Source organism: Brienomyrus brachyistius, chromosome 10, assembly GCF_023856365.1.
Source record: "Brienomyrus brachyistius isolate T26 chromosome 10, BBRACH_0.4, whole genome shotgun sequence".
Taxonomy (NCBI): Eukaryota; Metazoa; Chordata; class Actinopteri; order Osteoglossiformes; family Mormyridae; genus Brienomyrus; species Brienomyrus brachyistius.
The window spans coordinates 26,190,960-26,209,807 of NC_064542.1; the positions used below are offsets into that span (position 1 = coordinate 26,190,960).

Consider the following 18,848-nt stretch of genomic DNA (forward strand, 5'->3'; position numbering starts at 1 on the left):
CGGCATGACCCTAATCTTCACAGTATTGGCTACAAAACAGGCATTCGTAGCAACGCATACTCACTTGTAACTCCTTTTCTGTTTACTGATGCCTCCCTAATCTCTCCGCCAGGTAATAAAGGAATGTCATACAACAGACGAAAAGCTGCATGCACGTCGCAATAGACACTTAAATACGGGCGAATGCAGCCGGTGTTCACAGCCTTGGACGCGTCTTAGAACCAGCGGCGCTTTAGGATAATACACCTGTAAGTCCAGAGATACTGTCTCGTCGCCAACTCCTTTCAAGTTAACGCTCACCTCTTCCGCTTCTCTCGATCAACCTTCACCAGTGCCTCCTCTTATTTATTTTTTTTTCTTCCCCCAGTCACAGCTAAAAATAAACTGGGTTTTTTCATAATGCACACTTCCCACTTAAACGATGCCCCAGTGCGTCAGAAAGAAAGTCTGGAAATGCGAAACGCAACTTCTTACAAGCGTGGAAAAAAACGTGGAAATCGCTTTATGCCTTTTCTTCTTTTCACGGGTCTTCGATTCAGACTGATCGCGCGCGCGCAGGTTTCTGCACACGGTCGCCGGCTGAATGCAGGCTAAGGGCAGCCTTATGGCCAATGCCTTAGTTTCCTCCACCCAGGAAAATAATAAAGGGACTGAACGCGTCTACTGTATATCAGTATAATCTGTGTTACAGAAAAAAGCAGCACGATTAACGGGAATGTGGAAGGAGAGAGAACAAGGAAGACATCAGTCGAGGAAGCCAGACTACTCGATGCTCTCTCATCAGCAGAATAGCATGGAGTGACTGTAAAGGGTGGCTGGCAAAAGGGGGGCAGCCTTTCCAGCCCCTGCGAGCCGAAGGACAGAATCGGCGTGCTCCTTAATTGCAGTTTCCCCCCTGTCTACATTTATTTCCTAGGGGACAGGCTTTTGTAAAGCAAACACAAACGCTACAACTAAGGATGTCACTTAAAAGCGGAGATTAGAAATGCAGTTACGACAGTCCACAGGCATTATCCACATCGCAAATAAAAACGAGACCCCCGATTAATTCATATGAGCTCGCGACCTATAACAACATCGTTACTGAGGGGTCATTTAGACTTAACGGAGTAGATTCATTACAGTACCCGAAACTGATCAATTGATTATCTTGTTATTAGAATTGATCTGTAAAATCCTTTGTGTATTACACTGTCTTGTTTTAATGTGGTCATTAGTATCTCGTGAATGAACGAATTTAAATTATCGGACGCTGACAGTTAAGAATGCAATATTCAATTCAATACAATAAGGAAACTGTCAGATGCAAACAAGTGTTCTCAGACGATTTCGTGGAGTCTTGTTCTATAGGCAGCAATACTGTGCCCACGTGCGTCAGTCCAACAGCAAAACTGTCCCACGTGAAACCTGCTTATCTGTTAAGCGCACTTGGCCATTGGATACGTTTGGCATGATATTGTGGTTCAAGACAAGCTCTTGTAGTAAAAAAAATGCACTGAGATATTGCGTTTATGAGGGCTTGAAATGAAACATGGAATAGAGGCGTGGAAAAGTCTCCATGACCCTGAACAGGATAAGTAGATAGAAGATGGATGGATGGATGGATGGATGGATGGATGGATGGAGTTCCAGCCCAGGTATAGAAATGGCATACTCTATGTATGTGTTCTAGAAAAACTACCCGTCAAATAATAACTGCAGAACACAATGTGCTTCAGAAAATGGTGATGCTGGTCAGCCTGTTGTCACAGTAGAACTCCGCACTGTACAAAATAATATATATATTACACACACACACACTTTTAACACATATCTTATTTGCAAGACCTAAACATATATCTGGTTCAAGACAAGCTCTTGTAGTAAAAAAAATGCACTGAGATATTGCGTTTATGAGGGCTTGAAATGAAACATGGAATAGAGGCGTGGAAAAGTCTCCATGACCCTGAACAGGATAAGTAGATAGAAGATGGATGGATGGATGGATGGATGGATGGATGGAGTTCCAGCCCAGGTATAGAAATGGCATACTCTATGTATGTGTTCTAGAAAAACTACCCGTCAAATAATAACTGCAGAACACAATGTGCTTCAGAAAATGGTGATGCTGGTCAGCCTGTTGTCACAGTAGAACTCCGCACTGTACAAAATAATATATATATTACACACACACACACTTTTAACACATATCTTATTTGCAAGACCTAAACATATATCTGAATTATATATTAGCCAAGGAAACAGCATATATTTTGCAAAATAATTGCAGGTGACTGCCTGCTGTATTTTATAACGTACACTATTTACTATATTGCATTTCAAAAGACAAAATTCACCCCAATTCTTTATAATTAGGGTAATTACTACCTCATTCCAAGCAAATTACAGGCAGCACAGACACATAACCACATTAAAACGGCAGTGCAGCTATAACATGGGCCATCGGCTGAAGGATCACCGTGTAACATCATATGTGTGTAGGTCTGAGTGGGAGTGACAAAGCCTGATCCATGTCTTCCTACACATATAGATCCAAAGACTCACAGACCTACTAGTTCTGCCTCACCAGAGAGACACCACTTCAATAGTAAATTCTATCTATGACTTGCTGTCATCTCTGGTAATCGTGCAGTGATGCATTATACAGTGTCTGCGTCTTTGTTATCGCGGCCATCCCTCCGTTCAGTTACTCGACAGGTCTATTATGAAGGGGGAGCTTCTCAAATAAAAACTAGAACAACTGAATATCCAGTTTATTTAAATCACAGGCAAACACAGATTGGAACAATGCACTCCGCGTCCTTTTCATTATATTTGAATCGTAAGTGCTTTTGTACGTTCGTGAAGTTGTTTGCATTAAATTGGAATATTTAAGGAGGGTTAACGGCACTCACTGGCATAACCATATATTGTTTAACTGTAAAAATCCATTGCATATATTATCTTTGACCATTAATGCACATACCGTGGGGAAACTGTGAAATAATGCACTCCACTTTAATAATAAAGTACGTCCCTTTAAATTCAGAAGAGCTATAAAGAACAAGTGATGGTTTAAGTAAGGGCAGGGTGAAACCATATTTCTTAAAATACTTCCAGAAAACCCCAAAAGGCAGGACACAGTCAGCATGTGTATAAATGGTCAATAATTGCATGTGTCTATATGTAGCAACGTACGAGACCTTTGAGCTTAACCACAGAACATGGCAACATTAAAATTGTAGACTTCGGATAGGCTTGTCCCTTTCATTGCCATAAAAATTACAGACCACACCAACCTGGAAAAAACCATAATCAAGAAAGGCTTCCAGACGAGGCTATTTGACCCCGTCAGCGCAGGCGCGCACTCACACAACCCCCCCCGCATACATTTCATTCATACATTTATTTCCATCACTGAAAATAATTCAAATTAAATTATGTCGTTTTAGAAAGACATAACATGGGGCTCTGTGATGAAAGTTGGGTCTAATGGAAGAAACCCACTTATTTATGTTTTGATGACATATCGAAGAAGTCGCTGAGACGGCGGCCGAATGGCGAGGACGGGACTGCTGTGATACCGCGGAAAGTGGCGCGATGCTGCTCCTTCTGGGCATCCTAACCGAAGTGTGAGAGGTGCTACCCTCATCAGCAGGAAGCTCTTTGGCGCCTCCTGTCGATGGGCTACGATAAATAGAATAAAGGACGAGGCGAAGTTTGTCTAGAGTTGCAGTTTGTGATATTTCCCTACTTTTAGTCCAAAATAATCTAGAAGAAAAATGGAAGAGTAAATAATTCCATATTATTTTGTATTTGCAACAGCTCAAACAAATGGAGTCCAGGCTTTAATGTGTATAAGGTAAAGAAAATTGTAAGAACTAGAATCCTGAGTAAATGCTAAGCGTTAACATTAAACCGTATACATTTAGGGCGTGAGTTTTCAGCCTCTTTTGATCTCAAAATGAAACTAGACCAGACCGAAGACACCGAGAGGTCCGGTCTTTGGTTCTTTTACCTATTTAACCTGGACTACTCATCACAAATTTTCCATCGAAAGACGTGTACCTCCAGTATTAGGTTGCCATCTACTGGTGAACTTGGATTAATAATAGAAATATTATTTGAAATATCAAATTTGCCTTAAAATAGTATCATTTCAGTTTTAAAAGCATGCATTCGAACTCCTGGAAACTGAAAACAGAATGTGATAATTACGTTCAACATATTTTATAAAATACTGCATAATCCAAAAATAATTGAAAGTCCCTCCTTTGTATAGATTTTGGATGTATCATACTTTTTTTTGTTAAAATATTTCATAGTATATATGGAAATCTTTGTATGTGTGTATCTGCGTGTCTCTCAAAACTCTAAGGCTGCTAGTAAAATGTTTCTACTTTCCATTCCTTTCTAATGAAATTGTTTGCTGCAAATTGTATTATCAGCGTAAGAATTCGATCAGTTGAATTGTTGAAAAGATTTGCATAAATTCCAGAATCTCTTAGCATTTGATATGACCACTTTTGCATTTGCACAGGCGATGATTCCACAAGGTTGTACGAAACCAGAAGATCCAAGCTGCAAACAGCATCTTCTGACATCACTTGCGATATCATGCTTCACATTCTTGGTCTTCAAGTGCCTCCATAAATGTTCCACGATTCTCAGGTTATTACTGCCCTAAATATGAAAATATGAATCTTGGTCTCACCAGTAAATATGACTTTTTTTTCCAATGATCCACTCTGAAATGCTGGTATGTCTTAACCCAAGATAAAACTTCATTTGTTTTCCCCCAGGTTAAATTAAATTAAAGAATTGCCATATTTTCAAAGTGGTCGTAGACCTCACTGGATGTGTGTGTGTGTGTGTGTGTGGGTCATGCATATATTACATCATGGGGAACAAATGTCCCCACAATATGATTAAAAACCTGTTATTTTGACATTGTGGGGACCACTTTTTGGTCCCCAAAAGCGGAAACTCATTTTTATAAAAATCTGTGACTGCAATAAAAAAGTACAAATGCCCAAAGTCTTGTATTTTGTTTTTATTACTTATGGTTAAAGTTAAGGCTCGGTCGGGCTTTGGGTTTTCACTGCTGGGCTTAGGGATTTGCCCATAGAAATGAATGGAAGGAGCAGACAAAGATATGAATACCAACCTCGGCGTGTGCATGCATACAGAACTGTGCAAAAGTCTTAGGCAGTCGTAGAGAATTTTTAAATGATCGTCATGTTGGTGTAAAACGTTGCTGTTATGTCTGCCAACATGTGTTAGCCATTTTACAACTTCTCGTAAAGTTACTCCAGTATTTACAATAACTGTCTAGTACACCAGTGCAACAAGCTCTTGGAAAGACTGAAGGGCCCCTGAGGGGAGGGTTGGGATCTGAAGTGGTGTTCATCTAGCCATCCAACTAGATATCAGTTATTTTGTGGAGAACAAAGGAAACTCTGGTTTGTTTTTTTTTGTGTTTCTCTTAACATGCATATTTTCTGATGTCAGACTGTGTTTTGTCTTGGGTAAATACATATTTACTACCCAGATAAAAAGTTTAAAAAATTCCTTCGACTGACAAAGACTTTTGCACAGTATTGCAAAACACACACACACACACAGGTTTGTAATTATATCTTTGTGGGGACTCTCCATTCAATTATACGAAGAAATCGTTAATCCCAACATGACAACCTTAACCCCCACCCAGCCCTAACCTTACCCATAAGTAACCAAACTAAATACCAGACTTTTGGCATTTTTAGGTTTTTGACTGCATTCACAGGTCTTTGCGGGGACCTGAAACATGGTACCCGCAATGACAGAATAACAGGCTTTTATTACATTGTGAGAGACATTTGGTCCCCACAACGTAATATAAATATAATCCACACACAGAGACAATTAACACAGGTTTATTTCCAGCTTGCGGGACAAACAAGCAAAATGTGAATAATTAATGTCTATGCAGCAGAAATTAATAGCAAGCAGCATGGTGTCGCAGTGGGTAACGTTGCCTTCTCACACCTCCAGGATTGCCGGTTTGGATCCATCCCCAGCTCTTCACGGGCAGATTTTGCATATTCTCCCTTTATTCAGCGGGCTTCCTCCAGATGCTTCAGCTTGTTTCCAAAGCACTTTTACAATTACTAGTGACTCTAAATTTCAGTGAATTGTGTTCAAGTGCATATACTGCTATAATAGACAAGGGCAGCGTGTGGCTCTGTGGGCTAAGCCTGTGTGCCTGTAATCAGAAGGTCGTTGGTTCAAACCCAACCTCAGCACATCTGTGGGTCCTTGAGCAGGGCGCGTACCCTCTGGCTTCCTGGGCGCTGCTACAGCCCTTCACAGAGAAGTTACTCTACAAAAAAGAGCAAGTTGAGGGAGGCATGAAGACAATTTCAATAAAGTATCAATAATTATTATATCCCATCCACACTGTGCCTCACCTTGCACCCTAAGTTTCCAAAGAATTCTGTACGAATGTACTGTAGCATCAGCGTTTTTAAATGGTGCCTTATAAAAATAAAGAACAAGAATGATGTATTTTTCAAGGAAAAAGCAGAATATGTTCTAGAAAGACCTATCTTTGTTCAAAGATTAATGTTTCCTAAAACGGAGCCAAATGACTTCCCACCTCTGCAGGTGCTGCACCATCAGTTCTGTTACTTTACAGCCAAGCCGTTCTGCTTTACTCAAGAGAAGCACTGACCTAGTCTTGCTAGGCTATCAAGCCTGCTTGGTGTTTGATTTCATGAAAGTCTAACTGAAGGACTGAGGAGCCCTAGCGGGACTTTCTCCAGACATAGAACCCTCACTCCTGTCATTCAAGACGGTGTTTGCATCAGTGAACAGGTCTAGGAGCAGAGCCAGCTGAAAGCACGGCAAATCAGAAATTATTTTCTTTACGATTCAAGATTCAATTCTTTATTGTCATTGTGCATGACAACACAGTGAGACTGGAATAGCAGATCCCAAGTGGCACAAACAAAACACAAAGCAGTGAAATAATTGTCATTGTTGACACACCACAGCACACAGTGCACAACAACCAAATCTGTCCTCTGCATTTAACCCATATGTGACATAGCAGGGGGCAGCTAATTCAGTGCCCGGGGAGCAGTGCTTGGGGGCGGTACCTTGACTGTCAGGGATTTGAACCCGCAACCCACAAACATGCTTCCCTAACCATTAGGCCACAATCTGTACAAAATCTGAAATAGTCAATAAATATGTGCCAAGTACAAATGGATATGCAGTATAATGCATCAATGCTGTATAATGGTGAGATGAGGGAGGGTTCAGTCCTTAGTGAGAGAAACTTGGTGCCTGGTTCAGCCTGATTACTGCACTGGGGTAAAAACTGTTATTCAGTCTAGTGTGAGGTCTGACTGCCGGATGGCAACAGCTCAAACAAATGGTGTCCAGGATGTCATATGTCACCGAGGACATTTGTGGCTCTGCAAAGACTGATTAACAAAATGATTAACAAGGTGAAAAGGAAACTATATATGTCATTGCCTGTAATACAAATGTTAGTATTTACTTCTGAATAATTTTCTGAGGCCAGTTTGTGACACAAACATCCAAGATGTGAATTTGAGGGGACCACCTTTTCAGCCCCCACATGGGGAAAATCAATTTTATAAAACTCTGTGACTGCAATCAAAAAACGAAAACATCCAAAAGTCATGTATTGTGTCTAGATACCTATTGTTCACATTAGGACTTAGGGTTTAAAGTTGTCATTTTTGGGATCAAGCTTTTGCCCATAGAAATGCATGGAGAGTCCCTACAAAGATATTAATAAAAACCCGTTATTATGACATTATGGGAACTTGTTTGATCCCCCCCCCCCCCCCCCCCAAAAGAAAATAATGCAGGCTTCCTTCTGAGTCAGTCTACAAAGCAGTTATGTTAAATTGTTCTGTGTGAGAGTATGTTTCCTGTGATGGGCAGGAACCCCATGCAGAGCGCACCCCAGCCATGAGCCCCGTGCTGCCTGGTACAGGCTCTGCTTAGAAGATGGACGACACGTAAATGAAACTAATGATAGTATTTGAGAGAAATTAGATATTTTACTGTAGTTTTTCAGATGAAGTATCAAGCACTTAATACTACTACAGAAGTAAACCGCGGGGTTTAATGAACAAATAATGGCATTAGAGTTACCTCTCTCAATAGTGGAACTTCACGATGCACTACAACGTATGCCTGACGGGAAAGCCCCAGGTCCACATGGATTTCCAGCAGAATCCTACAAAACATTTTGGCCTCTGCTAGCACCACTATTCCATAGAATGGTTATAGAAATTAAATAAACTTGCAGAATTCCTCCAAATATGAATTGTGCAGATATTAACCTGCTCCTCAAACCTGACAAAGACCCTGCTCTCCCATCTAGCTATCGACCGATATCACTCATAAATGCAGATCTTAAAATCATCAGCAAGGCACTGCCTAGTAGAATTGAAAAAGTAACACCTTATATAATACATCCGGATCAAACGGGTTTCATTAAAGGCAGACTGCCCACTAACAACATGAGGAGACTAATTGGCGTAATAGACTACTGCAACATTCAAAATAAGGAAGCCAAAATCGTCTCATTGGACGCAGAAAAGGCTTTCAACAGGGTAAACTGGAAATTTCTACTGGCAACCTAACTAAAATTTGGATTTAGCAAGAACTTTGTAACGTGGATTAAAATTTTATACAGTTCACCTAAAGCCTGCGTAAAAACGAATGATCAAATCTCCTCAAGCTTCATTCTCAGAAGGGGAACCAGGCAAGGTTGTCCACTTTCTCCATCACTATTTGCTATATTTATCGAACCATTGGCAGGAGTAATTCGGAAAAATAATAATATGAAAAGTATCCAAAGAGCAAATATAACCCATAAAATTAGTCTTTATGCGAAACATGTATTACTTTTTCTTCAAAATAAACAGGGCTCTCTCTGAGGCTATAAGACTCATAGATAAGTTCTCCTCAATCTCAGATTACTCTATTAATCGGAACAAGTCAACTATTCTTCCAATATCTTGTGACTTCCAGTCCAATCCAAAATATCCCACTTCAATCTGGGAACGTTAGATACCTTGGTATTCACATTCCTGCCAAGCTGTCAGATCTGACGCGATTAAATCACAGTCCTCTGCTTAAAAAGGTAGAAGATGACCTGGTACGGTGGAATAATCTGCCCATGTCACTTTTGGGAAGAGTAGCAACAAACAAAATGACGATTTTGCCAAAAATTAGCTACATGTTCTCAATGGTTCCGAGTCAACCTCCGGTGAATTGTTCAAATCACTGGACTCCTTAATTTCAAAATATCTATGGAAATCCAAGCCACCAGGAATAAGTTTAAAAACTTTACAGAAACCCAAAACCGTGGTGGTATGGAGCTTCCTAATATGTACAACTACTTTCTTGCCAATAGATTGATATTTGTCCTAAAATGGACTCAGCAAAACAACTTAGACCTTAACTGGCTGGATATTGAGCAAACTTTCTGTAATGATAATCGAATCCAGGACCTGCTGTTTATCAGTCATATACTTAAACAACATTAATGTTTTAAAAGCATTAATATCAGCACATCGCTGACAGCCTGATGGGAATTTCTTAAAATGAACCAAATTTCACACATATAAATGCACACCTCATACTAACATGGGACGGAGAAGCAGTGGGGGCTGAGGGCCCCCCTAACTCTTGGTCTCTCGCTCTACGTGGGTCAGGTGGCTCGCCGGGTGGAAGATCCATCATGGAGGTGATGCAGGCAGCCCTGGTCGGTGTGGGCGGCCTCCTCTCTTGGGCTGCGGGTCTGGTGGTCCTTGGCTCTGCTATGCTGTGGTGGGACTCAGGCGGGAGGTCTGGGGTATCTTGGGAAACTCTGGGCCCTTCTAGGTGAATTGGGGGGTTCGGTTTGGGCTGGGCGGGGGGGATGCTGCTCCCTGGTCACCGTGGGTCCACTCCTGGGTGGGGGGGGGCACTTTGTTTGTATGGGCCTCCCTTAGATCATCCTGCAGTGTCGGGGTCCCGGTTAATGGGGCCCTCCAGGCCTGGACTGGGGGCTCGCCACCTGTCCCCCCTCTGCGCACCTCCTTGTATGGGGGTTGGCGCCCCCTTAGTCCCTCGCAGGCTCCCTCTCGGGTTGGGTGGGGGGTTGTCTCGGGGACGTATGGCCGTGGGCCCTTGTGCCTTGGGGGCGGCGGGGTGGCCTCGGTTGCCTGGTTCCCCCTGCCTTCACCTTGGCCCCGGGGGTGGAGGGGGGGGGCGCTGTCACGTCCCCTGACGGCATCAAATGCCAGCACATCCTACACTTGCACATACAAGAATGGCCGCATACAAGGCTGAGCGATCAGTATCATTATTATTATTTCTTTTTAGTGTATGTTATAGATATAGAAATTGAAATATACATGAATATGTGTAGGATCACGGGTGTGTGTCTGCTGCATATATATAATACCTATTTGTAACATTATTATTATTATCATTGTTGTTGATATTGTTGCTGCTGTAATTTTTGTTGTTTGACGTCCTTGTAATGAGTGTCATGTTCTGTATTCCCCTACACTGCGTTTTCTCCATCCCCCCTTTATTACTATTCTTAGTAATTTCTGTTTACATTTTTTAAAGGAAAGTGGAAAGAAAAAATGGAGATAAAAGAAACGGAAAAAGGAAGAGAAAAAGAAAAAAAGGAAAGAAAAAAGGAAAAAAGGGGGGAAATAAAAATAAGTAAAACGCGGGGTTGAAATACATGCTCTCCGTGTTTTCCACTGTCAAGTGGACATATCGGCACTTAGTTTTCCGTATACATCTGACTCAGGTTGCCAGGCAGTTCTATCTGTACATTTTTTCCTATTTACAAAGAGCTTTTTAAAATTATTTTCCAAGCATCAGTGCTAATTACTTGTCTGCAAACAGCTAGCTATGGTCCATGACACCCCAAGTCACGATAGACAAATAATGCAAATTTCCGCTCTAGGAATTACATGAATCAATATACGTGTATACTTGTTGATTCTCACGCATGCTTTAATTACCAAATGAACTCCATGTAGATTATTGCCCTTACTTGCTTGCACGATATTGATGATGGTTCGAGTAGTTCATTGCCGTTCATTTATTAAAAAAAGATATATAAAAAAAGAAAGCTAATAGAAATGTGTCGCCAAAAAACATCCCCTGTGGCATTTTACATTAAAATTACGTCTACAGCTGGTGGAGTGAAAGTGCCCGTTTGACATACCCGCAAACGCAAACAATGCTCATGAGGGAGTGAATAGTTACCAAACATTCTATTACTTTTTTCGAAACCGAGTGCGCACATATAATATAGAGTACGGGCAGCCGGCGAAGTAAACAATGCTCGCGAAGAGTCCTAGCTCGCAACAGTGACGTCGCCCGAAAGGCCAGTGAGCGCTCCCCGGCAGCGGCCGCTGATTGGCTCAGTGGCGCTGAACGGCTACGCGAGCTACTGACGTGACCTCCGCTTGGTGCGCTACGAGAAAATATATTCTGCTGTAAACGACGGCAAACAACAACGGAGAAAGAAGTGACATGAATTAAGCGGTTACCGGGAGGACATCGCGATCGAGCTGATGTCGGGTGAGAAGTTGTGTGCACGTACATTTGTTGTTTGTTTCATTTAAACAAAAGTGATTAATGACCCCCCCACCCTTGACATGTAGACTTGTGGAACCTATTGTTTGGTCCTGTACCATTCACGCAGCGTAAAAATGTCAGACTCTATGTGCCGTAATGTATGCAAGCCTATGGGCTACTAATTTTAGCTTCGGTGTCGGTTAGTGTTACATGTAGATAATGTTAATGTATGAGTCTCTAAGCTAACTGCAACAGTCGTGTGTGAGCAGATCTATAGGGTGACACTATAGAAATTAACCCACATATGCGACACTTCTCAGGATTAGTTACCATTCAGCAAATGTATTTAGCCCCCATCTCAGGATCTCTCTTGAATAACTGGGTGATGGAGCTCGTCGGGTATGTAAGGTAGAAAAGTCAGAACTTTACAAACAAACGTCGTCGTTAAGTTAACTGACAACGAAAACTGACAATTGCCTTTTGACGTCTTTTAATGTGTTCTGGTTAAGTAATCTCCAGTTGCAGATGACAGCTTCTTAAAATGCGCCTTCAGGCACCTTCACGGTGTGGCTAAGGCGTGAAACTTAACCAGAGACTGAAACCGTTTGCGATGCGGGAAAGCTGAAGGCGCGCTAATGGTCTGGACTCATCTGAAGCCTCCTTTAAGCGAATATACCAAATTCCCCCTTGTGGGATAAATAAACTTTACCTTATCTTGTAACACTGTACTTCATATGACGCTGTTAATCAGTATTGACATCAGGGATCTATTTATCAATCATTATTAGCACTATTTTATCGCAGCAGAGAACAATACGCGATAAACGGAAACGAGCAACAACAGAAAGGCAGCTGATCAGAGTTGATGTTAAGCCTGAGATCACAGCCTGAACTAAAAGTGCGTTCAACAAATGACGTCACCGGAATATCTGTATGTTTATGGCATACGTTTAAAAATGGCAAGAAAATGTATGTGGGAGTGCTTGAAGATGCCAGGATTTTCTTAAGTCATTATGTTTTCATTACTGATTTACAACGATCAAACCTTCTAGGTTGCTTGGAGAGTGTCCCAGGAAAATCACGGCAAATTGCAGCACAATTAGGAATCAGAACATGTTTGTACCTGCAAAAGGTGCCTATGTTGTGTAAGATACTCCGGACCTGTAACACAGCTCTCTGTCCTCCTCCTGCAGAACCTACAGATGTTCATCTGATGCTTAGGTGCGCAGCCAGATGGGAGATTAAATATTTACTGCATTTAGATGGTGCAGCTAACACGGTGATAATGACTGAATATCATCAGATGATAATTGGATGTCATACAGTCAATTTCACCAGCTTACATGTTAATTATTTTCCTTTTTATGTGCTGTAGTGAGCTGTGCTTAGGTATTTGTATTCAGTGTCCTGTCCGCCATCTGCACCTTTTTCATATGATTAGCTCAACAGCCTGTAGTCACCTGGATATTTACCAAGATACCTTGTCACTTTGAACCAATGTTCAGAAAAATCTTTGTCATGTGTGACTATAAAAACTAAGGCCAGTGGTAATGTATTGGCAATTGTAAGGTATTTCAATGCACAGTACATTGTTTATTTTCCAGCGTGAAATGTATTTCTTTTGGGTAGCAAGACAGAAATGACATAATTTACACTTATAAACACTATTCTGTATTACAGAATCTGCTCGGTTTATAGTTTGCTTTTGGTATATTCATGACCATAATGAAGGAGAGAGTCAGAAAGTGCATAAAATGCATCTCTGTATATCACAGAGGTAACTCTCTTCATTCCCGGGGAATGGATTAGGCTTTCGTTATGAGAAAGAAAACTGGTCATTTGTTTACAATAGTCAGTAATTGGGCTGAACTAAAATGACACCCCAGCATGTACACACACGTTTCTAATGGCGTTGCATTTTGGCCTGATTTCAGTATCCGTGTTCATGATATATTGTGCTCTGCTTTGTTTTGTTGAGACAGTATTTGTCATGCACAATTGTCCGTGAAATCCTCGGTGTTACGACAAGCTGGTGGCCAAAGGCTCTTCACAACACGAAACCGCTGTGATTCAAAAGCTAGTACACAAATGAAGTGTTTTTTTTATATATATATATATATATATATATATACGCACAACTTGCCGCAGGACCGGGAGTAAATGTTTCTGCTATGAAGTGTAAAATTCTTAAGTACCTCATACTACGAATCATGATTAGACTTGAAATAACATGATTGTCATTTCTCTCAGACTGCAAATTGTCACTCGTGATAGATATCCTCCAGATTATTTTTAGTGATGTAACCAATTCAGCTGTCACTGCAGTATTTATTCATACGGTTTAGCCACCTCCCACTCAGTGGCTGCCCCTTTTTCTGCCTGTTCTTAGGTGTCACCATGGAGCACATGTTTACCATCTCCGGCAATGAGTCGGACACCTCTGAATCCGACACGCCAGATGTCACAGAAAATTCACAGCTTGGAAATAACCTCAGAAAGACGAAAAATCCAGGTGAGGCACAGATGAGATGCAATATTTCTGTACAAAACATAACTGTACTCTGTGTGCGTATGAAAGTTCTTTAAGAAAAAGAACCAGTGGCCTGTACCCAGTTTCACCACCGTGGTTCCATTTAAGAAAAAGTAGTAAGATTCTGCCCGACAACCACTGAAAATGAGAGTTGCTGTTTGACAGAGTGTTTCTTTGTTCTGCCACCCTAGGAAAGGCTGGTGGTCGTGTACGGATGCTGTCTGAATCCCAGGTTTCTTCGATCCGGAGCGAGGATCTCGATTTTGGTGAAGGAGGTGCGTCTGAGGAGGGCGGAGGCATGTGCGCCGGGGATGGTACCCCTTTTCGCGGACGCTCGCAGTCAGCCCCCCCTGCACTGTGGGCGGCACAGCGGTATGGACGACAACTGCGTCGTATGAGTGACGAGTTTGACACCCTGCTGGACAAAGGGGTAAGACTTGGGTGCAGGTCCACTTCCTGTTTCCCTCAATCTTTGCCCTTTTTTCCCCCATTTTGATTGGTCTGTCGTGACATTGATCATAGGTGTCTGGCGCACTGCATTGAGCCCAGGCGGACTCAGATGGTGTGAAGACTAGTGCACACCTCGAAATGTGTGCTGCCCCTTAACGCCGAGCCGGCCATGGGCTTTGCCGAGCCACTTAACACCCTTTTAGGCGAAGCACTCTTCACTCACTGTCCTGCTGTCACCCAGCCGACAGCAGATGTCGCTGTGCGGCAGTTAGCCGATAGGTTCACTTGAATGAAATTCTGGGTGTTTCTCTGCCTCCCTAAGCAGATGAAGAGGGTGCGCAGTGCCGGGGCTGCCCGACAGATGCAGGCATCCCCAAGCTGGTTCGCCTTTCTCTGGAGCCACAAGGAGAGTGACGCGGAGATCAGCGGAAACCTGTCGACCGCCGACAGCAGAGCTGCACAGTGAGCAGGGTGGGGGGTGAGGGTGGGGGGCAGATGGCCAACTGTATGTAGATTCCAAGTGCAACCAATGACAACAACCAACCTCCAGCTGATATTTAGTGTGCCACAGAACGGGACTAGGGCAGGAGATCAGCACGCTTGTTTACCATCCACTGATAATTCTGCTCTGCATTAAACAAAAGCTATGCAAGAGAGAAAGAGTTACACATGTAACGGAAGAAAAGAGACACGATTTAGCCACGGTGGAACTGTGTTCATTACAGTTCCTGCCTTTTTACTCACGGCATAACTAAAATATATATATTTTTTGAAAGAAAAAAAAAGATGCTTTAAAAATGAATAGAAGCACAATCGTTAAAGTGACAATCTTTACAGTAGTAATCAGATGAGGTTGCTAACATTCCTACCTTTTTATACGAAAATGATGTCAAAAAAAAAAACTTCAGCTTCAGGAACATGATTTCTTTTGGGGAAAATGCCCAGATTAAAATTCAGTACACTATCGAAGATCAACGTTTAGATCTTGTAAATAAATTGTTGATATTTTTAATGATTGATATAAGAAACTGAAACCTACTGTAATGAAAATGTGACTTTTGTGTATGCCTGTGTCTTATTTCCTCCATATGCATAGATGTACGACTTCAGATGATACATTTCTATAGCAATGATGCTTAGCAAATGTGGTGTTCTTTGTAAAAAGGTTTTTTTTTTCCCTTCAGATATTAATATAAAATGAAGTATTCACAAACGCTTATTTGCCTTTAGATGGGAACAAAGCCTGTTTCTTTTTCTTTTGATCCTAATCTTGAATTTAGGGTTTTTTTTTTTTTTTATTAAAGGCTGTTTATGCCACGTCGATTGTCCCTTAACGAAAATGATGCAAGGGTCACCGGCAGGCTGTGTTAAACATACATCAGATGGTATGTTGAAACTTATGTCATGTTGAGGTCTGAAATACAACCTGCGGATGAATTGACATTTTACACCGAATCTTTCCAGACATGCTAGGCATGGGTGTCAAGACACTGCCCGTTCTGATGTGCCTTCTGATGCATGTAGCCTAGCTGCTCTTGGCACTATTTGAATAACTATGTTTTGACGTGGGGAAAAGTGCAGGCTAGACAAGTGAATAATTGCCTTTAAGAAGCCAGACTTCAATCAGCAAATACATGCTGTTCCCCCTCCGGATTTTGAGTGTAGCATCAACATGTGATAAACCACTATTGTGTAAGTATGGGAAGCACCATTGCTGTTAGTTTCCTTAAAGGATAAGAGCAGATTACAGGTGGGGGGAAAAAATCTCATACAATCAATTAAGTGCTCTGTGATGGATTGCTGGTATTACTTGAAATTGAGTGTATGGCACTCAGACTTTTGAATATTGTTTGCTTTTTTTAAATTTTGTAAATGTTTTTTTTTTCCTGGATAACTAATGTATGTTTAAATAAAGCAATTTTAACTGAAATGTATGCAGTCGTTCTGTAGTTTTGTCCTTTAAAATGTAGCACATTCAAGTAAGTGAAAAGGTTGTACCGCAAAGATACCACTGCCTCTGTGCTCATCTAATTCAGTCTGACGCTCTCGGCACAAGGCACAGCTGTCGAAAGGTCCCCTTTTTATATGAGAAGAATCATGCACTGTTGAAATTTTAAATGTACACCAGCTGTGAAATAAGCTGAAGAACTGCCTTTATTTCCGCTTTTAAAAAATACAAAATGGCTTTGCATTTTCAGATCCTGATTTGTATAAAAAAAAAGTTTATTTTGAGGAAAAATACTAATTAATGGACCACTTTCAAGCATGTACCCATGTATTTAATAATTATTAATAATAATAATAATAATAATAATAATTGATACTTTATTGATCCCCTGTAGGGAAATTCTTTACGCCTCCCTCAACTTGCTCTTTGTGGAGTAAGTTGACCGCGAACTTCTGTACTTCAACATCAGCAGGAAAACAGTGCTTCTGCAGAGTCAATTCAGGCTTAAACTTTTGTCCGCAAAACTGGCTTTTGGATACAGGCAGCAACTGAATACCCAAAAAAATGCTTGCTTTTGTGTTAAAAAGGTTGTAAACCTGTCTTGTGGCTGAACACCTGAATAGGGGAATAAGCCACCACTAGATCTTCCTAAAGAGCAGCCCTCTTGCTACAATCCTACACCACAGATGAAGGGTCCCAGCAGTATTTCAACCCACAGTCGAGGTCAGACAGTCTCCTCATCTCCGTTTCGCTCAGCTCAAAGTCAAAGATCTGCGCGTTCTCCAGCAGCTTCTCTGGCCGTGAGGATTTGGGCAGCACAGGCACACCCTGCTGCACTGCCCATCGAAGCAGCACCTGCGCGGCGCTGTGTCCACACCCGCCGGCCACAGACAAAACCACCGGCTCCGTCACTAGGGTCCCTGTCCCGAGGGAGGAGTACGCCTGAAAGCAGATGCCAGTAGTCCTACACAGCTCCCTGAGCTCTTTCTGGGCCAACTTAGGGTGAAACTCTACCTGGAGGATAGCAGGGGGCATCCTGCAGGCCTGGAGAAGCTCCTGCAAGTGCTTTGGGCTATAATTCGACACGCCGATGGCACGGAAATGCCCACTGGCATGGAACTCCTCAAGCACCCTCCAGCTCTGGGTGCGATTCTTCATGTTACGGCCATCACCCACGGCCAGCCCCTGAGTGCCTGGCCAGTGGATCAGGTACAAGTCGATGTACTCGAACCCGAGCTGTGTGAGGCTTTGTAGACACCCCTTTCTAGCACTGGGACCCTGATCTCGCGGTCCCAGCTTACTAGTGAGGAATATGTCACCCCGCGTTAGCCCGTGCTTGGGCAGCAGCTCACGCAGCGCACGGCCCAGGTCAGCCTCGTTGCGGTACACAGCCGCCGTGTCAAAAGCACGGTAGCCGGCAGCAAGCGCTGCATCCACAGCCCGGTGGACCTCCTCCGAGCCGCGCAGTCGGAAAGTGCCCAGGCCGAGCAGAGGCATCTGTGCCCCGGTGTTCAGCGAGATGGACGACTGGGACATGACGACCACACAGGAAACCGAGAATCACTGTGACAAGGAAACATAAACGAAAATATCTGGTATATCCCACTGATCCGAGTCCGCAGAGCAGAAAAATATTCCCAAAACAGTGAAAACCTACTTTTTAGACAAAAGCTAGACAGACCGATTCAGGACGAATTACTTCCATATTTTGAAGTGTGTTCAAAACCAATATCATTAGAACAAGATGGCACCACGACAACGGGAGGGTCACTGTGGCACTGATAAGAGATGGAATGTCGACACGTCATGTTCTGTACGTGCCACTTAACCAGGGCTTTGCGGCGCTTGCGTTTTCTTTCGGTTTTTATGGAGGTTGAGATACGGAACTCCAGAACTGCATAAAACTACATAAAACTTTTTTGAATATGAACAAAAAAACTCAGCAAACCATTCTATAAACCATACTAGTGTTTTAATTTCTTATTTTAAAAAATTACCAAAACAAAACGTGAGTACTGTACAGCCTTGATGATTAAATCCCCATGACTTAGGTGAATAACTTACCTGTAAAGGTCAGATGTGTCTTGCTACAAGTATCTTAGATTTATCCCAACTACAGTACTGGAGGTCACGCTACATGAAACTTCCTACAGTACCACGAACAAATATAGAAGACAGTTTTAAATGATTAAAGAATATTTCTACTCTTATTTAGAAATGAACGGACATAAACATTTGCTAATCAGTTGTTTATCAATTTAAGACCACTGTGGAGTGGGCCGTTTATCTCAGTTTCCTATTACGTATAGTCGTTCCCGTGCG

General features: G+C 42.2%; 3 protein-coding genes across 5 annotated transcripts in view; 1 reads left to right on the top strand and 2 right to left on the bottom strand.

The window, feature by feature from the left end:
* The window catches only part of LOC125750780 (sodium/calcium exchanger 1-like), a 61,851-nt gene extending 60,640 nt beyond the window's left edge, over window positions 1–1,211 (bottom strand). The window contains exon 1 of one of the 2 annotated variants that reach the window (XM_049029024.1): window positions 301–1,211. The gene's annotated coding sequence lies outside the window, so the exon portion shown is untranslated. Of the gene's footprint in view, window positions 1–64 lie in introns of both variants that reach the window. The other variant, XM_049029023.1, reaches the window with a different exon arrangement.
* Window positions 1,212–11,423: 10,212 nt separating this feature from the next.
* badb (BCL2 associated agonist of cell death b) lies at window positions 11,424–16,512 on the top strand. 2 transcript variants are annotated; one of them, XM_049028651.1, is made up of 4 exons: window positions 11,424–11,601; window positions 13,988–14,110; window positions 14,320–14,558; window positions 14,901–16,512. In XM_049028651.1, exons 1-4 carry the CDS (start codon window positions 11,595–11,597, stop codon window positions 15,042–15,044), a joined length of 513 nt encoding a protein of 170 aa, XP_048884608.1. In that variant the 5' UTR covers window positions 11,424–11,594; the 3' UTR covers window positions 15,045–16,512. The 2 variants fall into 2 exon arrangements, with proteins under 2 accessions (XP_048884608.1, XP_048884610.1); XM_049028653.1 differs by having other exon boundaries at window positions 11,425–11,601; window positions 14,904–16,512.
* Window positions 16,513–16,714: 202 nt separating this feature from the next.
* zgc:101765 (uncharacterized protein LOC450036 homolog) lies at window positions 16,715–18,841 on the bottom strand. The gene is made up of 2 exons (XM_049028650.1): window positions 18,591–18,841; window positions 16,715–18,089 (listed from the first exon to the last, which is right to left on the bottom strand). The coding sequence occupies exon 2, from the start codon at window positions 18,060–18,062 to the stop codon at window positions 17,202–17,204; it is 861 nt and encodes a 286-aa protein (XP_048884607.1). The 5' UTR covers window positions 18,063–18,089; window positions 18,591–18,841; the 3' UTR covers window positions 16,715–17,201.
* Window positions 18,842–18,848: the final 7 nt, after the last annotated feature.